The sequence below is a fragment of the Euleptes europaea genome, chromosome 14 (assembly GCF_029931775.1).
Source record: "Euleptes europaea isolate rEulEur1 chromosome 14, rEulEur1.hap1, whole genome shotgun sequence".
NCBI classification, from domain to species: Eukaryota; Metazoa; Chordata; class Lepidosauria; order Squamata; family Sphaerodactylidae; genus Euleptes; species Euleptes europaea.
In genome coordinates this window covers 21,478,786-21,498,698 of record NC_079325.1, presented here as the reverse complement: position 1 = coordinate 21,498,698, position 19,913 = coordinate 21,478,786, and the positions used below count along the sequence as shown (strand labels likewise).

The 19,913-nt window shown below is 48.6% G+C and overlaps 1 protein-coding gene across 1 annotated transcript in view; it reads right to left on the bottom strand.

Moving 5' to 3' along the window:
- Positions 1–19,913, bottom strand: part of ADGRA2 (adhesion G protein-coupled receptor A2) — a 100,430-nt gene that overhangs the window by 20,697 nt on the left and 59,820 nt on the right. The window contains exons 3-8 of the mRNA XM_056860895.1: positions 6,366–6,437; positions 5,840–5,911; positions 4,263–4,334; positions 3,395–3,558; positions 1,407–1,620; positions 463–627 (exon numbers count right to left, since the gene is read on the bottom strand). Of these exons, the coding sequence (XP_056716873.1) occupies positions 463–627; positions 1,407–1,620; positions 3,395–3,558; positions 4,263–4,334; positions 5,840–5,911; positions 6,366–6,437 (759 nt within the window). The remainder of the gene's footprint in view (positions 1–462; positions 628–1,406; positions 1,621–3,394; positions 3,559–4,262; positions 4,335–5,839; positions 5,912–6,365; positions 6,438–19,913) is intronic.

The window sequence follows — 19,913 nt, the reverse complement described above, 5'->3', positions numbered from 1 at the left end:
GACTTGCCCAAGGTCACCCAGCTGGCTTCGTGTGTACGAGGGGGAAAACAAATCCAGTTCACCAGATTAGCCTCCGCCGCTCAAGTGGAGGAGTGGGGAATCAAACCCGGTTCTACAGATCAGAGTGCACCGCTCCAAACTGCCGCACTTAACCACTTCACCACGCTGGCTCTTTCACATTTCACAGATCACATTTCTTAACCACTACACCACGCTGGCTCTTTCGCAGATCACATTTCAATGTCACATGACAGATTCCTGAAACAGACCTATGAAATCAGCCATCCTCATGCAACAATGAAAGCTAGAAACTTGACTTAAAAAAAATCACAGAAGCTGTATTCCTTTGGCACTGGCACTTGGAAGGAGCCCAGTTCATAGTGCATTGGCCCTTCCCCTGGAAGTCTATCTCAGGTACCACCAGTCTTGAGTGCCCGAAGCCGCAGCTGCGCCGGCTCCTACCTGAAGTCTCCGCGGTTGTTGGTGACCCGCTCGGCTGGGCAGTACGACGCCGACGTCTCCAGCACAACGATCTCCACCTTCTTGCTAACGTTGCCCTGGGCAGTGGAAAGGGTGCACTCCCATTCGCCACTGGCTGAGACATGGATGTTGGACAGGATGAGCTCGCTGGGGACAGACAGTGTTTTTAGAAGCCGCACGGACTCGCGGGGAACTCGTTTCGACCGGAGAACCCCCCTCGGCACAGAAGATGGTATGCAATCATCTGGCTGAAATGATATTCTCAACTCCCGGATAGAAAGGCCTCGCTGTGACTCCTCTGAGAACAGAATAGAGGCAACTGCATATACCGTAAAGTGGTGGCCCTAGCCCAAACTGGAAGAACGAGGGTCTCGTCGGGGAGGGGCTGTGGCTCAGTTTGTAGAGCATCTGCTTGGCATGCAGAAGGTCCCAGGTTCAAGAAGAAGAAGAGTTGGTTTTTATATGCCGACTTTCTCTACCACGTAAGGGAGACTCAAACTGGCTTACAATCACTTTCCCTTCCCCTCCCAACAGACACCCTGTGAGGTAGGTAAGGCTGAGACAGCTCTAACAGAGCTGTAACTTGCCCAAGGTCACCCAGCTGGCTTCGTGTGGAGGAGTGGGGAAACAAATCCAGTTCACTAGATTAGCCTTCGCTGTTCATGTGGAGGAGTGGGGAATCAAACCTGGTTCTCCAGATCAGACTCCACCACTCCAAACCACTGCTCTTAACCACACCACCACGCTGGCTCCCAGTTAAAGGGACTAGGCAGGTAGATGATGTGAAAGTCCCCTGCCTGAGCCCCTGGAGAGCCACTGCCGGTCTGAGTAGACAATACTGACTTTGATGGACCAAGGGTCTGATACAGTATGATGCAGCTTCCTGTGTTCAAACTATTTAAACCAGAGAAACCCGGGCCTCATACCTGGTGATGAAGGTGCAGTCGTGGACCAGGCTCTCCTCCAGGATGATGCCGCTGCGTTCATCCCCCTGGACCAAGGCACGGTTGTGATGCCACAAGATGTGGGTGCTGTTGTCCAAGTAGGTGGCCGTACACTGGAAAGGGAGGCGGTCACCTTGGAAGACAACTTGCCGCAGGGACGGGATCAACTGGTGGGTGTGCAGCTCAGGGGCGCCTTCTGTGGGGAGGAGAGCAAGACGTGCTCGAGCTGTGCGGGACGGGAGAGCCCCAGAATCAACCCTGTCCCAACCCCAATCTGTTTGCCTGTCATCAAAACAACAACGCTAGCATCCACAATCTGGATATTTATGGGAATTATGCAAATCAGGAACTCGTCAAACATTTATTGTATTTTATTTCTTTAAAAAATTTCGATGCTGCCTTTCCACCCAAACAGGGTCCCTAAGAGTAGAAAAGAGCAAGAATCCAGTAGCACCTTGAAGACTAACAACATTTCTGGCAGGGTATCAGCTTTCCTGAGCCACACAGCCCACTTCTTCAGGGTCCCTAAGGTGACCTAACATTCTATTCTTGACAGCCTTCTGCAAAGGGAAGTCCTGCCTCACCAACCTTTTGGAGTTCTTTGAGATACTGAACAAGAACGTAGACAACAGGGACCTAGTAGGCATCGTCCACTTGGACTTTCAAAATGCTTTTGACAGGGTACCTCACCAAAGCCTCCTGAGTAAGCTTAGCAGTCATGGGATCGGAGGATGAGTCCTCTTATGGATAAAAATTTGGTTAAACGACAGGAACCAGAGAGTAGGAATATATGGACAATTCTCTGAATAGAGGGAAGTAAGCAGTGGGGTCCCACAAGGATCAGTACTAGGGATGGTGCTATATAATTTGTTCATAAATGATCTGTAACGGGGTGAACAGTGTAGTGGCCAAGCTTGCAGATGACACAAAATTATTCAACATGGTGAAAACCAAGGCCAACTGTGAAGAGTTCCAGGAGGCTCCCCACAAATTGGGGCAACAATGTGGTATTCAGAGGTAGTAAATCTCTGAATACCAGTGCCAGGAGGCAACAACAGAGGTAAGCCTTGGACTCTACGCCCTGTTATTGGCCCTCCAGAGTATCTGGTTGGCCACTGTTTGAGATAGGGACCACTGATTGGGGAAGGGCCGTAGCTCAGTGGTAGAGCATCTGCTTGGCATGCAGAAGGTGCCAGGTTCAATCCCCGGCATCTCCAGTTAAAGGGACTAGGCAAGTAGGTGATGTGAAAGACCCCTGCCTGAAACCCTGGAGAGCCGCTGCCAGTCTGAGCAGATAAGACTGACTTTGATGGACCGGGGGTCTGATTCAGTAGAAGGCAGCTTCATGTGTTCGTGTGTTCATCTGATCCAGCAGGGCTCTTATGTTCAAAAATGTCACAAAGCTCTCTAAATATCTTAAGGACTAAGAATTTACCTTTTAAAAAAGGAAGAAAACCGAGTCTCCATACAATAAATTTCAAAGTGATCTCCATGCTAGAAACTCGCCTTTGCAATGACCAAGTTACTTGTAGAATTTTAGTAGCCTTCTTTTTTTTGAAGGTTTTACAAAACCGAGTTTCTATCATGGAGATCACTTCGAAATCTGTTGTATGGAGACTCGGTTTTCTTCCTTTTTTAAAAGGCGAGTAACTCCAAGGAATACCACGGTCGTGACACGGAGGCAGGCAATGGCAAACTACCTCCAAATGTCTCTTGCCTTGAAAACCCAATGGGATCACCATAAGTCAGCTGTGACTTGACAGCAGCAACAACAAAAAGACAAGAAGACCAAATCCTGCACTTGTAACTGTGGAACACTCACAGCTGGGCCTGTAGCGAAACCACACTTCAGCATTTGCACTCCTCCTCCACAGCTCCCAAAGAAATGCTAGGCTCTTGACAGATATTAAGGGACCGCTTCCCTAGAAGCACTCATGCTGTACGTTTCCCCATGCTGCCGGAAGCCTCACCGCAGCGCATCTGGCTCTCCCGGACGTTCCGCACTGGCTTCCCATGCAAGGCGCTGGGGTAGATGCACAACGTCTTGTCCGACATCTGGACGGAGCGGTTCTTGAACCAGGGCAGGACCCAGCGCAGATTGCAGTCGCATGTCAGGTATTCAGTGGCGAAGTCGCTGGAGGGAGGGAGAGAGCCACAAGGTGTGGTCAGCTGGAGGCGAAGGGGAGGGAAGGTTTTCAGGGGAGACCAAGACAGAGCAAATTCAGAGAACGCGTCAAATCCAGGACCCAAACACGCGGGAGAGAAAACTGATATGCTAGCAGATCTGAAGGTTGAGAGCCAGCATGGTGCGGTGGTTAGGAAAGGTGGACTCTAATCTCAAGAACCAGGTTTGATTCCCCACTCCTCCACATGAGTGGAGGATGCTAATCCATGAAATCTCAGTGGCATTCTCTGGGTACGTAGAAATCCCTGTCTTGTCTGCAGGTAGTCCTCTCATGGTGATCATGGGATACAAATGCACTAAGTGACTAAATCTTAAATACATATCTCACTGTTCTGTGTAGACAACTGTAACACAATTCAAGGCATGCCTACCATGCTGGAACCTGCGCACAAATCATGCATTGCTCCTAGGAAGGTCTGGTCCTTGGGCATGCTTAGAACACACCCTACAACCTTTACAGACTTGGGGTGGTAGAAGGAAACTTTCCACGTAAGACTCTCAGTTTACATGGGATGTCCCCATCCTACTCCTAGCACTGGATAGTATCCACACGTGGATTAATCCCGGCACAGTTCCACATCCCGGTTCCAATTCTGTGACCTCCGCCATGCATGCCCATTTGCACCTGCAGTTTGGGGTGGGGGAATACTCACATGACTTTCAGAGACAGCAGCTGGTCAAAGACCCCAAGCTGGAGGCTGGAGAAAATATTGCCAGACACGTTCCTGCCGAAGTGGAGAATGAATAGGTCACTTCACTTAGTCAAGGCTGGCTGGTCACTTCCCATAGAGCGAAAACGCACGGTTGCTTTCGTCCTTTATCCCTGTTTCAGCCAGGATTCAGCCAGGATCGAACGCATGCGTTTCACCTAATGTGCGTTCGATCCTGGCTAAAACAGGGATTAAAGGAGGATAAAGCGACCATGAGTTTTCGCCCTTAGTCATCCAAGTCACTTCACTTAGGTGCTATTTACACAGCCCAAATAATGCACTTTCAATCCACTTTCACTGCACCGTAATAATCGTTTGCAAGTGGATTTTGCCAGTTCACACAGTAAAATCCACCTTCAAAGTGGATTGAAAGTGCATTATTTGGGCTGTGTAAATAGCACTTAGTCATCCATCACTGAGAGCACTATATGTGTTTGCCCCCCCCCCCATCTCCATTTTTGCAAGTTTTAGTTATTTAAGGTGGTTACACTGAGGTGTGCGGGAAGGCTTCTTTTCAACACTGATTTCTCCTCCTGAAACCACCTGGGGAGCTGCTATTCACTCCAGCGCAAAACCGATGTGCTGTCATGTTAAGTAATGTGATTTCACAAACGCAGTCCGTCCCGGCTCCACGGGGCAGTTTAAGGAGGGGGGGAAAGAGCGGAGGGGGAAGGTGAAGCTGCTTCTGCCCGGGAACAGTGGTTGAGAGGAGAAAGGGGCACGAACAAGTCCCAGAGAACTACAAGTCCCACTGAACATCTGCTTCAAAGTCCTTGTGTTGTCACCGAGAGTCATGCCCTGTTTGAAGGGTCTGAGGGCCTAGTAATGATCTGTAAGTGGTGGCTGGAACTGTTGACCAGCAGGTGGCTAGGATTTTCATTTCCAGGTTGGCTTTTTCACTTTTTTGGTTGTGTCCTAAAAGGTGATTTGCTGAATTAGGATGCTGGCACGTGTGCTTTAATTTTACGTGTAGAATGTAACCTGGATTGTGGTACATCGGCTATCATCCTCCTTCGACAGAAAAACATCAGAAGGAACTCAGGGTCTCCCAGCGAAATTCCATTTTGAAGAATTAAAGGAGCAGGATGCCTTAAAAGGTAAAGGTAGTCCCCTGAGCAAGCACCTGGTCATTACTGACCCATGGGGTGACGTCACATCCCAACGTTTACTAGGCAGATAATGTTTACGGGGTGGTTTGCCATTGCCTTCCCCAGTCCTCTACACTTTACCCCCAGCAAGCTGGGTGCTCATTTTACCGACCTCAGAAGGATGGAAGGCTGAGTCAACCTTGAGCTGCCTACCTGAAACCAACTTCCGTTGGGATCGAACTCAGGTCGTGAGCAGAGCTTTTGACTGCAGTACTGCAGCTTACCACTCTGCGCCACGGAGCACCTTACTGTTTTGTAAATTGGATACAGAACAGAGTCTTGATAGCAACTTGTGGGGAAGGATGAAGCCGACAGCCCACAACCCAGAAGCAGCGTGCCAAATGCCGCCATCGCCCCTACCCGAATACTCACAAGCGGATGAGGTTGGCCAGTCCCTGGAAGATGCCGGAGCTGAGACAGCCAATGCGGTTGTTGGAGAGGTCCCTGGAAACAAACAGAGGAAGCAAGAGCCATGTGAGGACTATGAGAAGTCACAGGCACCGACTGGGCCAGGTCTACCCAGAGGAAACTGCCAGCCATGAGGATGACAACTGCATGGGGCAGAATAAATCCTTGGAAGAGATGCACTTTAAAAAAAAGAATATTTCCTCACGTCCATTTCCTTTTAGGATACAGAGCCCTGGATAGGGTGACAATAGACACCGGTGAAAAAAATTAACATGAAGCCCACGTGTCGTGGGGGGACACACCTTATTGACGCTACGCATGGGGTCTACATTAATGAACGAGGTCCTGTGAGACACAGCCCTGAGAGAAAGCAAAGGCAGGGTTCATAAAGGTGACCGAACAATGGGTTAATTTGAGGGCTGGAATGGGGTTAGGAAGGGAGAGCAGGAAAGGGGTTTGTCTGGTTCAGAGCAGGATGGGTGGTACTTACAAACGCTTCAGGTTAGAGAGGCCAAGGAAAGCTCCAGGCTGGATGGTGCTGATCAAGTTGTTTTTTAAGTCTCTGAGAAAGGAGAAGAGAACACACCAAGCATTTGTCCTGTCATGACGTGAGGATGGTATCTTTCCATACAAGAGGTCCAGTATCTCTATACTGGGAAAAGAGCAAAACCACGTTCTTGGAATGACTCTACCCACGCAGTACCAAAGCAGCAGCACTGAAGCTGTTGCCTTGTGATGGGAAGCACCAACAAGCCACAGCTGACACCATGGCTCGGTGGTAGAGCATCTGCTTGGCATGCAGAAGGTCCCAGGTTCAATCCCCGGAATCTACAGTTAAGGGACTACACAAGTAGGTGATGTGAAAGACCTCTACCTGGAGAGCCACTGCCAGTCTGAGTAGACAATACTGAGTAGACAATACTGACCCTGGAGAGCTGCTACCAGTCTGAGTAGAGAATACTGAATTTGAGGGACCAAGGGTCTGATTCAGTATAAGGCAGCTTCATGTGCTCATATGACTTACAGCGACCCCTTAGGAGGTTCTCAAGGCAAGAGACCACAGAGGTGGTTTGCCATTGCCTGCTTCTGTGTAGTGACCTCAGGCTTCCTTGGTGGTCTCCCATTCAAGCAGTAACCAGGGCTGACCCTTAGCTTCTGAGATCTGCCAAGATTGGACTAACCTGGGCCATCCAGGTCAGGGCATTGCCTTCTGCACATGCATTTATCCAAGAGAGTGTAGATATGTTGTTGTCTGACTAAAGATATAGCGGAATCCTGTTATTATTGTTATGAGCTTTTATGCATTTGCCCCTATGGAGAACTTTTCTAGTTAAAGGTAAGGGAAGCTGAGATGCTAACTTGGAATATAGTCTCAAATGGAGGATATGAGCAGAGATCTCCAGGCAAACAACTGCCTGCCCTGGAACACCCATATTCATTTTTGATTTCCCCAAAGAAGAGTTCTGTCCATCTAGCCCAGCACCCAATTTTCAAGTGGCGAGCCCACAAGCAGGGTACTAAAAATAGCATTCCTTAGTGGTTTGCTCCTCTACTGCCATTTATAATGCCTCTCAATCTGCATGTTCCACTGAACCATTATAGCAAATAGTTGCTGGATAGTTCCTTTCATAAGTGTGTCTCATCCCCTTCCAAAGGCATCTAAGCCAATTATAATTGTCACAACTTGTGGCAGTGAACTCCATAAGTTAACTATGTGCCGAGTACCCCACTTTGAAACATAACCACACCCTGAAGTCATACAGTTAACTTGCGGCTTTTCCCACACCCAATGTACTACCTGATGTCATCAGAATACACATACATCTTGCCACAGGTTGCAGAGAGGGCAACTCTGATTTTCCAGCAGCAATTTGGCAAGGATTATTGTAAAGTGTGCCCTGGCCTGGATGGTCCAGGCTAGCCTGATCCCATCCGATCTCAGAAGCTAAGCAGAGTCAGCCGCGGTTAGTATTTGGATGGGAGACCACCAAGGAAGGCTCTGCAGAGGAAGGCCACGGCAAACCACCTCTGCTTCTCCCTTGCCTTGAAAACCTTCGGGGGGTTGCCATAAGTTGGATGCGACTTGATGGCCCTTTCCACCACCACTGTGAAGGGTCGTTCTGCTTCAGAGTGGGCGCATAACGCTCCATAACTTACTTCTACCTATTACAGAGCGGAGGCAATAGTCACCAATTTCCATCCGAGTCAGGGAGGAGTTTGACATCAACTCCCTTCGACCCCAGGGCATCCATTCCCGTTAACCTCACATCAAAGAATGTTTGTCGCTGCAGGAGATTGGTTAGCATTCTGTAATTCATTAAGAACCGTCAGATGGATCCCTCCCCGGCAACTGGTGATTCTCTTTCCCACCCTCAGTTTATACAACGTAATAGGAAAGCACAACGCATAGACACGCACCGGGCCACCCATGTGTTTCAGAGGTCTAATCAGACTGTTTGAGGGTGGCAGAAATCAAGTGAGTCTCTTGTCTTGCACCCATGTGTTGCCCACATGGTCATTGGAATCGTGAGAATCCAAGCTTTCAGGGTTATTTTTTTAAGAGCAGTTTTCTAGACCTCATGGCCACCGATCAATTGGAAACTGTGAAAGAAAAACGCTTGATTTTTTTTTTTTTTAAGTCAAATGAAGGTCACGTTCGGGGTGGAAACAGCGAGTACCAGTGAACATCGAGACAGGAGCTCTTTTTCGCTGACATCAGCAAAAATGAGTATCGGTTTTCAGTGCAAACAATCAAGTGCCCCATTGTTAAAAATAATATAAGACACACAAAGGTCTGGATCATGGTGTTTCAACTGGCATCTATTGCAAGAGAATAAAAGAAGACACATAAAAAAAGATCTTTTTTGCCCAGTTGCTAAAAGGAATTTATAGCATACTGGAACAGCATTTTCCCCAAGATAATAAGTACATTTGATTTTTCCCCTCTTTCATAATGGACAACGCAATTAAAAACACCCCCAAATCTTCACTCTTTAATGCACACCCTTGCTGGTTTTTCCTTCTTGCCTCCCCCCCCCCGCCCCCAATGGTTTCTGATGGGTTCTCTGCCTTTTGTTTTGTTTAAAACTCTGTGTGCTAGATTATACAAATCCAGTTGATATGATTATACGTTTCAACAATCATAGGGCACAATCATGGACGTCAGCAATTCCTACGATTGAAGCGTTTTCCCTTAGAAATGTATGCCATAATTCAACTGTTGTCGGAGGCCTGAGGACCGTTTGATAATTTGCCAAGTTGTTTGTTTAGGGTTGCCACTCTCCAGGTACTAGCTGGAGATCTCCTGCTATTACAACTGATCTCCAGCTGACAGAGATCAGTTCACCTGGAGAAAAGGGCTGCTTTGGCAATTGGACTCTATGGCATTGAAGTCCCTCCCCTACCCAAAAAGCTCCCGCCGGTGGCAAAGAGGTACCTGGCAACCCTATGTTTGTTCCATGAGAAGGGTTGGGAATGTTTGCACAGGGGGGTAAACTTGTGTCATGTTATTGGCAAATTTGATTTGTCTTTACAGGGGAAAATACGGATAAAGCACAGGTTCGCTCATCGTAGTCTGGCACTTACTATGTTTATTCAAATGATACCAGGATTATGGTACATTCCCCGCAGCTAGAAGATATGTATTCATTAGGAAGCCATTACCTTTTGGGTTCTGTGCTGACCAAGGCTTTCCCCCCTACCAGCTTCTCCCCGGGTGTTGCTAATTGCAGAAATTTGCTAGCAGGAAGATAAGAATCTGGAATCTGGGAAACCCAACCCTCTTGCTATTCCCTCCGTCTCCTCCCTGTATCTCTTTAGACTTGAGAAAGAAGAGATGAGCATACAGACCCCACTAAAGGCAGCCTGCCACCCTAAATCTTCCTTTAAAGTTTAGAACAACTAGAGGAACAGGAAGAACTATTCCCACAGTCCCCAAAAGACAGCTGGAATTGGAAACCAGGATTCGCAAGCATTAAAAAAAAAAAAAAAAGCCACATCCCTCTTCTTAAAATGTTGATTTTCTCCACCTTTAAGGAGTCTCAAAGCAGCTTACAATCACCTTCCCTTCCTCTCCCCACAAGAGACACCTTGTAAGGTAGGCGGGGCTGGAGAGTTCGGAGAGAACTGTGACTAGTCCAAGGCCACCCAGGAGGCTTCATGTGGAGGAGTGGGGAGACCAACCCGGTTCACCAGATTAGAGTCTGCCACTCATGTGGAGGAGTGGGGAATCAAACACGGTTTTCCAGATTATAGTCCGCCGCTCTTAAGCACTACACCTCACTGTCAATCGGGAGAGTATAAGGAGGCACTTGCTGGAGAGGTCAAAATCCCTCCAGTTTTTAAAATGCAAAGCCTGTGCCTCTAGCTTGCTCAGGCTGTACTTGTCTAGGGTTGCCAACCTCCAGGTGGGACCTGGTGATCTCCCAAAAGTAGAACTGATTTTCAGGTGACAGATATCAGTTCCCCTGGAGAAAATGGATGCTTTGCAGGGCAGGTTTTATGACATTCTACTGCATAAAAGGCCTCTTCCCTTCCCCAAACCCTCCCTCTCCAAGCTCCACCCCCAAGGTCTCCAGGTATTTCCCAACCCAGAACTGGCAACCCCATCCTGTTCCCTCTTCCCTTTGACCATAGCTGGAGGCACCTGGATTTCTTCCCTATGGAGCTTCCTCCTCTCCTCAAGCTTTGCCCTCTCCAGGCAGCACCCCCCCCCCAAATCTCCAGCAGTTTCCAAGCTTGAGTTAGCAACCCTACTTGGAGCCCGCAAGGGAGGTATGGAGAGTGCACCCCCTCTCTTCCTGATGGGCTCCATGTCAGTTTTGCAACCTGCATGGCTGAGATGAGAGAAGGTTAGCCCCCCACCCCCACCCCCAGCCACTGCTGGGCTCCAAGATCTGGAGGTGGGTCATGGGCATGGGTCAAATATGTAGCAATGGCCCCATTTGCTTGCAGAATCAGGCTCCTCTTGAGGTCTAATTTAGGTTGTCGTTCCCTTTTGGATCCCGTCCTGATCCCAGACCATATACGGCCTTTGCTTGAAGGGCTGTTGTATACAGGATGGTGTGGAGTTGTTTTCTGTTGCCCCAGAAGGTTGAACCAGAACCAACAAGTTGAAATTAAGGCTTGGCTTCCTGTCCTGAAAACCGCCAGACTAACAAAGACTACAGTCCACAATAGCCATGCGGATTAGCTTTGGATTCCACATGTTAACAGATCACTTCAGGATACAATGGTTCCACATTAACATACCACACCCTCATTAGCACATTATCTTGATACTTACAGGACAATGATTAGCACATTGCCTTTGATACTTTGCAGGACAATGACTCAGCTCAAACCCTTCTGACTATATATTACTCTTCCTACACACTTGACACTGAGAGACACTGTCCTTCAGTGTTACTCCTCTGAAGATGCCTGCCACAGCTGCTGGCGAAACATCAGGAAAGAAAATACCAAGACCACGGCCACACAGCCCAGATAGCCTACAAGAACTGAAGTTGAAATTAAATCAAGAGTTTTCAGCTCAACATTAGGAAGAACTTCCTGACAGAGTGGTTCCTCAGTGGAAAAGGCTTCCTCCGGACGTGGTGGGCTCACCTTTTTTGGAGATTTTTAAGCAGAGGCTAGATGGCCATCTGTCAGCAATGCTGATTCTGTGAACTTAGGCAACTTATGAGACGGAGGGCAGGAAGGGTTGCATCAGTGCTTGGCTCTCGTGGCCTTTTCTTACATACCCAGGGCAATGCTGATTGCTGGTTTGGGGTCAGGAAGGAATTTTCCTCCAGATCAGATTGGCCAGGGATCCTAGAGAGGGCTTTTTGGGCATCTTCTGGGCATGGAGTAGGGGTCACTGGAGGGGGGGGAGGTAGTTGTGAATTTCCTGCATTGTGCAGGGGGGTTGGACTAGATGACCCTTGAGGACCCTTCCAACTCTATGTTTCTATGAGATTTGATCCCACAGAACTAATAAACAAAGAGAAGTGCAAGGAGCTGAAGACCTCTTTTGCTCGCAAGGACGGAGGTGTTTGGCGGCTTGAATGGCTGGCAGTTGCTGTGCTCTGGCGACTTCTATCCAATTGCAGAGAGATAAGGAGCAAGACAAAACACAGGAAAGCTTCAGGAAACCGACAGAGTCAGCACAAGCCCCTCTGCAATCAGTTTCCATTGCCGACTTCCTTCTGCCACACTTGATTCCAAGTACCTCGGAACAGGAAGGGGCTTGAGCCTGTAAGGGTGTCGTCCTGGACTCGGCATGTCCACAACCTGATAAATGTACATGCGAGTTTCAAGAGCGGCGTTGGACAACGTATATTGGGATGAGAAGCCTGACATGTCTGAATGAAGAGGACTCTTGTGGCACTTTAAAGATGGCCTGCGTTGGGCTGGTCTTCAGAAGTTCAAGGGAAAGAATTGTGCCCCAGGTTTTACCTGCAGGTGTTGGAACAGCATTTAAACAAGCGAGCATAAAAGCTCCACGGTAACAAGGGACTGTTAGGTTGCTAAAATAAGCTGGGGTTCACAGAGATGGAAGGATACCCAAAAACTGGGTACAGCATACTCTCCGAGCACGCATTATAGAGCTGGAATAATCGAATTTTTAAAAATATAATTCTTTATGGTTAATATAGATTCTCCTGCCACCTAGTGTTAAAAGGATCAGGTATTAGGTGATGTGAAAGACTGCTGCCTGAGATCCTGGAGATCTGCTGCCAGTTTGAGTAGATCAGGGGTGGGGAATGTCAGGCCCAGGGGCCGTTTAAGGCCTGCAAAACCATTTGGTCTGGCCCTTTGTGAGTCTTGGCAGATCTCTAGCTCAGAAGGATTTAAGACTGGTGATCCCCCCCCCCTCCCGCGGACAGGAATAGCCTCTATTCAAGGCGGATGTGAGTTTGTTTTGCCGAGAAAAGGAACCTTTTTTCCCCTTGCAGAAGAGTCACTAGCTATGGAGCTGCTAGGACCGCCCAAGAAACTGTATTAACCCTTTCCCACCCAGGCCATGGAGAAACGTATTCCCTCCATACTACAAGAGGGCTGGGGGCGGAAGTGGCAACAATGGAGGGGTTAAAGGGGGCAGGTCCAGAATGCGTGTGTGGGGGGGGAGTTCTTAGCCACTGTGTCCTCATTTCATCCTTGCAGGCGGAGGTAGAAGGAGCTGGCTGTAGAATCCGGCCCCGACCATGCACAGCAGGAGCAACTCCAGTGTGCGACTGGGCGGCTACACCCGGCTGGTGCAACAGACCATCCTGTGCCACCAGGTGGGCAACTGCACCACCAGTTGGATGCCTGCCTGCTTGCCCGTGCCGGGGAGGGGTCATCTGGGGCAGCTGCCTGCTTGGGGCTTGGTCGACTAATTTTTAAGTAGATAATTTTGTATGGCCTGCGAATGATGTTATAAATATCCAAATGGCCCTTGGCGGAAAAAAGGTTCCCCACCCCTGGAGTAGATAGTACTGACCAGTGGTCTGATTCGGTATAAGGCAGCTTCCTATGTCTTCACCAGACAACTCTGGTTTCCCATCCCAATGTAACATTATATAACACTCTTCTTGAACCTCAAATGTGGTTTTACAGCATCACTAACAAAGAAATCTCAGAATGATCAACTTGCTGGGGGGGGGGGAAGTCTCCACCCATCTCCTTCCACTTGTCAAGAGCGGTCAAGTCAAAACCCAAGCCCAGGAGGCCACCGGAAAGAAGCATCCCAACCCTATGGATGGAACACACACCACCCTATTCATGCATTCCTCTACTGTGCCGGGGCAACAAGGAACGAGCAAACGCTAAAAAGCCCTTGAGGCAAAGTTGTTTCTGCAGCTGGGCCATCTCCAAAGCATGTGATAACTTACGGGGTGAAGGGCCCTTGTCAACGCCGCCACAAAAGGCCTCTGTCTGGAGTTCAGCCTGGAGGAAGCCCCAGCACAGCAATCAGCTCTGTTCTACACAATCTGGCGTCTCATCTCAGATACAGAACTGTCACAGCCAACGGGACGGATCCAGACTACACTGGCAATTCCCTTCAAATCCCTTTGTAGACCCCCCCCCTTATGCCATTCCTCAGGGTTCCCTACCCCCCACACAGCACAGCAAATTCCTTGGCCAGCGTGGTGTAGTGGTTAAGAGCGGTGGTTTGGAGCAGAGGACTCTGATCCGGAGAACGGGGCTTGATTCCCCACTCCTCCACATGAGCAGTGGAGGCTAATCTGGTGAACTGGATTGGCTTCCCTACTCCAACACACATGAAACCAGCTGGGTGACCTTGGGCGAGTCACAGCTCTCTTTGAGCTCTCTCAGCCTCACCTACCTCACAGGGTGTCTGTTGTGGGGAGGGGAAGGGAAGGTGATTGTAAGCCGGTTTGGGTCTCCCTTAAGTGGTAGAGAAAGTCGGCATATAAAAAATAACTCCTACTCCTCTTCCTCTTCTTGTAAACAATTAAAAAACTGGCCTCTCTTCCATCACCTCCATTAGAACGAGGGGGGAAACAACGCCTTAATCTGGTACCTCTCCAGAAAGGGCAGGGGATCTGGTTATGCCAGTAGAAAACTAACCAATTGGCAACTATAACAGTGAAATGTTCTTCGGGGAGGTTCTGTGGTCACGCCACCCAAACAACTTAATTTACCTGAAAATTTCAAAAAAAAATCCAGGTTTTTGGGATTTTTCAAAAATTTCCAGGCTTAATAAACCCAAAACCGAAAAATACCGATACTTATTTTTTGCACAGCCCTGCATGATCTTATTCTCCATGAATTTCTCTAACCTCCCCCCCCCTTAAAGCCATCTAACCTAGTGGCCATCACTACATCCTGGGGCAGCGAGTTCCACCAGTTCATTTTGTGCTGTCTCAGGAAGCAGGTGTTGAGAAAGACCCGGAGAATCAGAGCAGACTTCGACGACTTGGTGCAAAGTCGCTTCGCATGTTCAAGCAAAAACATGCTCTCCCAATACTTGCTTGGGGGGGCACGTGATCCAGCAACCCTGCTGAAGAGAAGCGGGTCTAAATCTGGATGGGAGACCTCCTGGGAATCCTAAATAAACTCCCTTGAGTTCCATGATGAAAAATGGACAAGATACTAACGTAAGAAATAAATTGGACAACAATAATATCCGAGTGGCGACAATTCACAAGGTGACAGTTCTACTGGGAAGGTCTGAGCTGTTTGCAGTCGAGACGCCAGATCCCCATCTGTAACCAAATACAAGGAGAAAGGTTTATCCCTCCCTCCTTTCTGCCCAGACCTTTTGTTTCCTTCCCTGACTCCTGTCAAACAGCTGCCACACATCACCCTACAGATCACTGCAGCTGTGCGGGGTTGCGAAAGTAGTGATCGGCAACATGTGTGGATGGACGGAAGCGCACAGCTCGGCGTACTCAGCCAGCAACACAAAACGTCATTAAATCAAGAGCCATTCTCGACTGAAAAGCCGCAGCATCTGTCAATGCAACAAGCAACTGTTCCCATTAAAGCGTGAGCTCTGCTCTGTGATATGGGAGGGGGACGGCTAAACGTGAGTGAAAGGGCAAAACTAGCTGTTTTCTGTTTGCCTTGTAAGGGCGAGGTGTAAGAGCCAGAGTGGTGTAGTGGTTAAGGTGTTGGACTAGGATCTGGGAAACCCAGGTTCGAATCCCCACTCTGCCATGGAAACTTGCTTGGGTGACCTCAGGCCTGTCACACACTCTCAGCCTTGACCCTGGCAAGTATTTGGATGGGAAGAAGAAAAAGAAGAGTTGGTTTTTAGATGCCGACTTTCTCTACCACTTAAGGGAGACTCAAACCAGCTTACAATCACCTTCCCTTCCCCTGCCCACAACAGACACCCTGTGAGGTAGGTGGGGCTGAGAGAGCTCTCAATAGAACTGTAATTTGTCCAAGGTCACCCATGTAGGAGTGGGGGGGATCCAGTTCACCAGATTATGTGTAGGTGTGCGTGAGTGGGGGGGGGGGAATCCAGTTCACCAGATTAGCCTCCACCGCTCATGTGGAGGAGTGGGGAATCAAACCCAGTTCTCCAGATCTGAGTCCTCCACTCCAAACCACTGCTCTTAACCACTACCCCATACCTCCAAGGAATAACAGGGGAGTGACAAAGAGGCACGTAATGACAAACCACCTCTGAATGTCTCTTGCCTTGAAAACCCTACGGGGTTGCCATAAATCAGCTCTGACTTGATGGCAAAAAAGCAACAGACCATTAGAAAGTTGTTTTGCTGTATATGTTAAGAAACACATAAAAGCCTTACCTGGGTGGGTGTGAGGGGTTTAGCAATGCAGGGCTGAGGCAAGGCAAGGAAAACAGCCAGCATGGTGTGGTGGATAAGAGTGGTGGACTCCAGAGAACCGGGTTTGATGCCCCGTTCCTCCACATGAGCAACAGACTCTGATCTGGTGAACCAGGTTGGTTTCCCCACTCCTCCACATGAAGCCTGCTGGGTGACCTTGGGCTAGTCACAGTTCTCTCTGAACTCTCTCCGCCCCACCTAGCTCACAAGGTGTTGGTTGTGGGGAGGGGAAGGCGACTGTAAGCAAATTTGAGTCTCCTTAAAGGTAGTGAAAAGCGGGGTATAAAAGCCAACTCTTCCTTCTTCTTTGCGGATGCTCCGCTGCCACTGCAAACGCCTCTGCATTTGCAGTGGCAACAAGAGCTACATGTGGAATTCTCAGATGGAAACAGCCCCTGTGTTTCAAACAAGAGTTGAGATCTGTCTTCAGAACTGCCTGGGAGGTACGAGGCCGTCCCTCTCTCCACACAAGATCCAGCTGCAAGGAAGACCCCTTTTCTTTGCCATATATACAGTGAGACCCAACACTGCACACATGCTCAACAAGGAGCCACACAGAGGTGCCCAGAACAAAGCCCAGCCTGTTTTCTCCGGAGCGAAATTCATTTCCTTTGAGACAATCAAAGGCCTCTCCTCCCACCTTGCTCCTGCATGAAGTTGCATGGTGGACTTCTAGTTGAAGGCCTCCTTTGTCTCCGGGGGGGGGGGGATGGACTGGTCCTCATTGACCTACCCCAGCTGCAGCAGCCGGCAAAGGAACCGTTTTGCACAACAGGTGGCTTTTACAAGTGAGGTTACCGGTCTCTGAGGAGCCAAGCAGCCATGCCTGGGCTCAGGAAACAGCTGAGCCACCTAGAAAGCATCCAATAAAATAGGACTCCAATTTAGAGACCTGCAAAAGGCCTATTGTAGAAGAAAAGCTGCTGCCCACTCAGTAATCAGCTTCTTGGTGGTCCTCCAGACCTCAACAGCCCCTGGGGTTCTTCTGAGGTCCGGTTATTTTCACTGGCCCGCCCTTCCTACAGGGAAGCCTCCACACCCAAGAAAGGTACACCACCGAGCATCAGCTGTCAAACGTTTTGGAAGCAGGATCCACCACTGAACTTGCTCTGCTTTTCTCCCATCCCAGCATCAAATGCATGAATCTCACATCAGTTAGCAATGGTCAGGTTTATGTATGTATTTTCATGCTTAGTATTTTAACCGTATTGCATCAGTGGGGTGACTTCACTCCATTAAGTGAGACCACCAGGACCTTCTAGGTTGTGGCCACAACCTTCTGGAACGTTTTGCCAGAGAAAGCAAGGGAGGCAGTGTTGCTTTTCAGAACATAAGAAGTGCCCTGCTGGATCAGACCAGTGGTCCATCTAGTCCAGCTTTCTGTCTCACACAGTGGCCAACCAGTTTTACATTTCTGTAAAGGGCATAAGACTCTGCTCTTCGGATATACCCACATGAAACTGCCTTATACTGAATCAGATTCTTGATCTGTCAAGGTCAATACTGTCTGCTCTGACTGGCAGCAGCTCTCCAAGCAGTGGTCTTTCATGCCATCTACTATCTTTCCTTTCTGTTCCTTTCTCCCTTAGAAGCTTCTAAGGGATTCATAAATCTTGAGCAGCATAATTCTAAATCTATTGTTTAAGGGATATAAGGGCTGAGATCAATTTGGCCACTGCCACACTGAAGCTCAACCTTGACTTTGAAGAAGAAGTTGATTTTTACATGCCAAATTTCTCTACCAATTAAGGAAGAATCAAACAGGCTCACAATCACCTTCCCTTCCACTCCCCACAACAGATACCCTGTGAGGTAGGTGGGGCTGAGAGAGCTCTAACAGAGCTGTGACTAGCCCAAGGTCCCCTAGCTGGCTTCATGTGTAGGAGTGGGGAAACAAATCCAGTTCACCAGATTAGCCTCCACCACTCATAAATGCCTTCAGCAGATCTTGCTAAGCCTTCTAAGAAGAGAGGAATAGTGACTGTAGGATTAAGGGAGAGAAATCAGAATATAGGCAAATGGTAGCTTTCATTCTAGATAGTCTGATGCTTGAGTTTCACAACTGGAACTTACAAGTGATTTGGTCCAAATATAGTGGGCCACAGTAGGAGAAAGGAGGCAAGAATGTCCCACTCCACCAGCCTCACCCCACCAGCAGTCATGACGCTCCCACCCTCACACAAAGTAGGCTCATTTTTGCTTGGGGAAATGGCTATACAGGGGAAGTAAATCCTCTCTTCCCCTGTACCAAAGCTGAACTGTTGCTCCAATCTGCACTGCCCGACCCTGGCGGCCATTTCCATGGGTGGGGAGAGAAATGCATGTCTCGAAGTTCCCATCACAAAACTCTGATGTCACTGACCACGTCAACAGAAGTTGACCCCCAGGATTTGGCTTGTCCCCTTAAAGTTTAGCAATCAGTACGCTCACAATTCATGTTACCTGATCGAGAGGAATCAGCCGAGAGATTCCTTCCGAAATAACTGACAAGCTGACGGCTTCATTTTAGCCCGAAAGTCTTTTGAAATGTCCTGCATTACTTTCTGAGCAATTCTGACCACCAAGGGATCAGATTGCGGTTTGTTAATCTTAGCCCCAGATACTTCAAAAACTCCTGAATTGTCAATAACAAATTCCTGATTGATTCCACGGTGTGTTGTAAAATGATCTCACTATCTGCCACAGCTAGAATGCTTTTTATATTCGTTCCAAGCTGATGAGATCTGATTAAGAACACGCTTGAAGAATTCATTGGTCAAAGGAAAAGAAACAACTGATCTCTTTGTATTGATGCATTTTATAAGTGATTTCCTTTTAAAGAAATATATAGCCACAGGATGACATGCAGAGATGATGTGCCAGCCGTCACTGAAGTGCACCACCTCTCGAGGAGAACCGGCAAGACAGCAGGACGGATCTGCGCAAAGGCCCAGAGCTCACAGTTGTTGTGCTCAATTCCCGAAGAGCAGCTGTTGCGGCAGAAAAGGAAAGCCAAAAGTCCCCATGGCACCAGAAAGATTATTAACTGATTTATTGCTGCATACGTTTTCACAGGCAAAAGTTAGTGGGTATTTATAGACGTATATAGATGCGCAGCGTCAGTACAAAGGAATTGAGGCCACTATCCAGCACATGGAGAGGCACGGTGGCTCAGTGGTAGAGCACGGCCTCTGCATACAGAAGATCCCTGCTGAATCTGTGATGCTTCTACTTAGAAGGATCTCTGGGAGCAGTTGTTGAGAAGGGTGTTTCTCCAGGCAAGATGGTGCTGCTGCAGTTGTCTTGTTTGGGGGCTTCCTAGAGGCACCTGATTGGCCACTGTGTGAACAGACTGCTGGACTTAATGGGCCTTGGTCTGATCCATACCTTAAAGTAATCAATTGGAGCTTCATACGGACTGAAACATTGTGCCGCTCCTCTCTGCATGCTTTCATTTCAAATGTCTTATCTGTTATTTATTCCCTTGTGTAGAATTGAAGATAACAGAGGCCAACTTAAACGGCCTCTGCTGGCATATGTGAGTTTGGAGGAAGTACAGACTAACACTATTTGATTTAGCAGCACAGAGGAATGAACAGAGCGAATGGCAAGGTTTGCCACCAGGTGATTTTCAGCAGCTTTAACCGACTCTGCGGGTGGCCAGGTGGGAAATGGTGCTGAAAGGACAGCTCCTGCTCACCTGAGCAGAGTTTGAGTGGGTAAACGTGGCGTGACAGAGGCAGCCACAATTGCTATTTCTCTCTCTCTCTCTC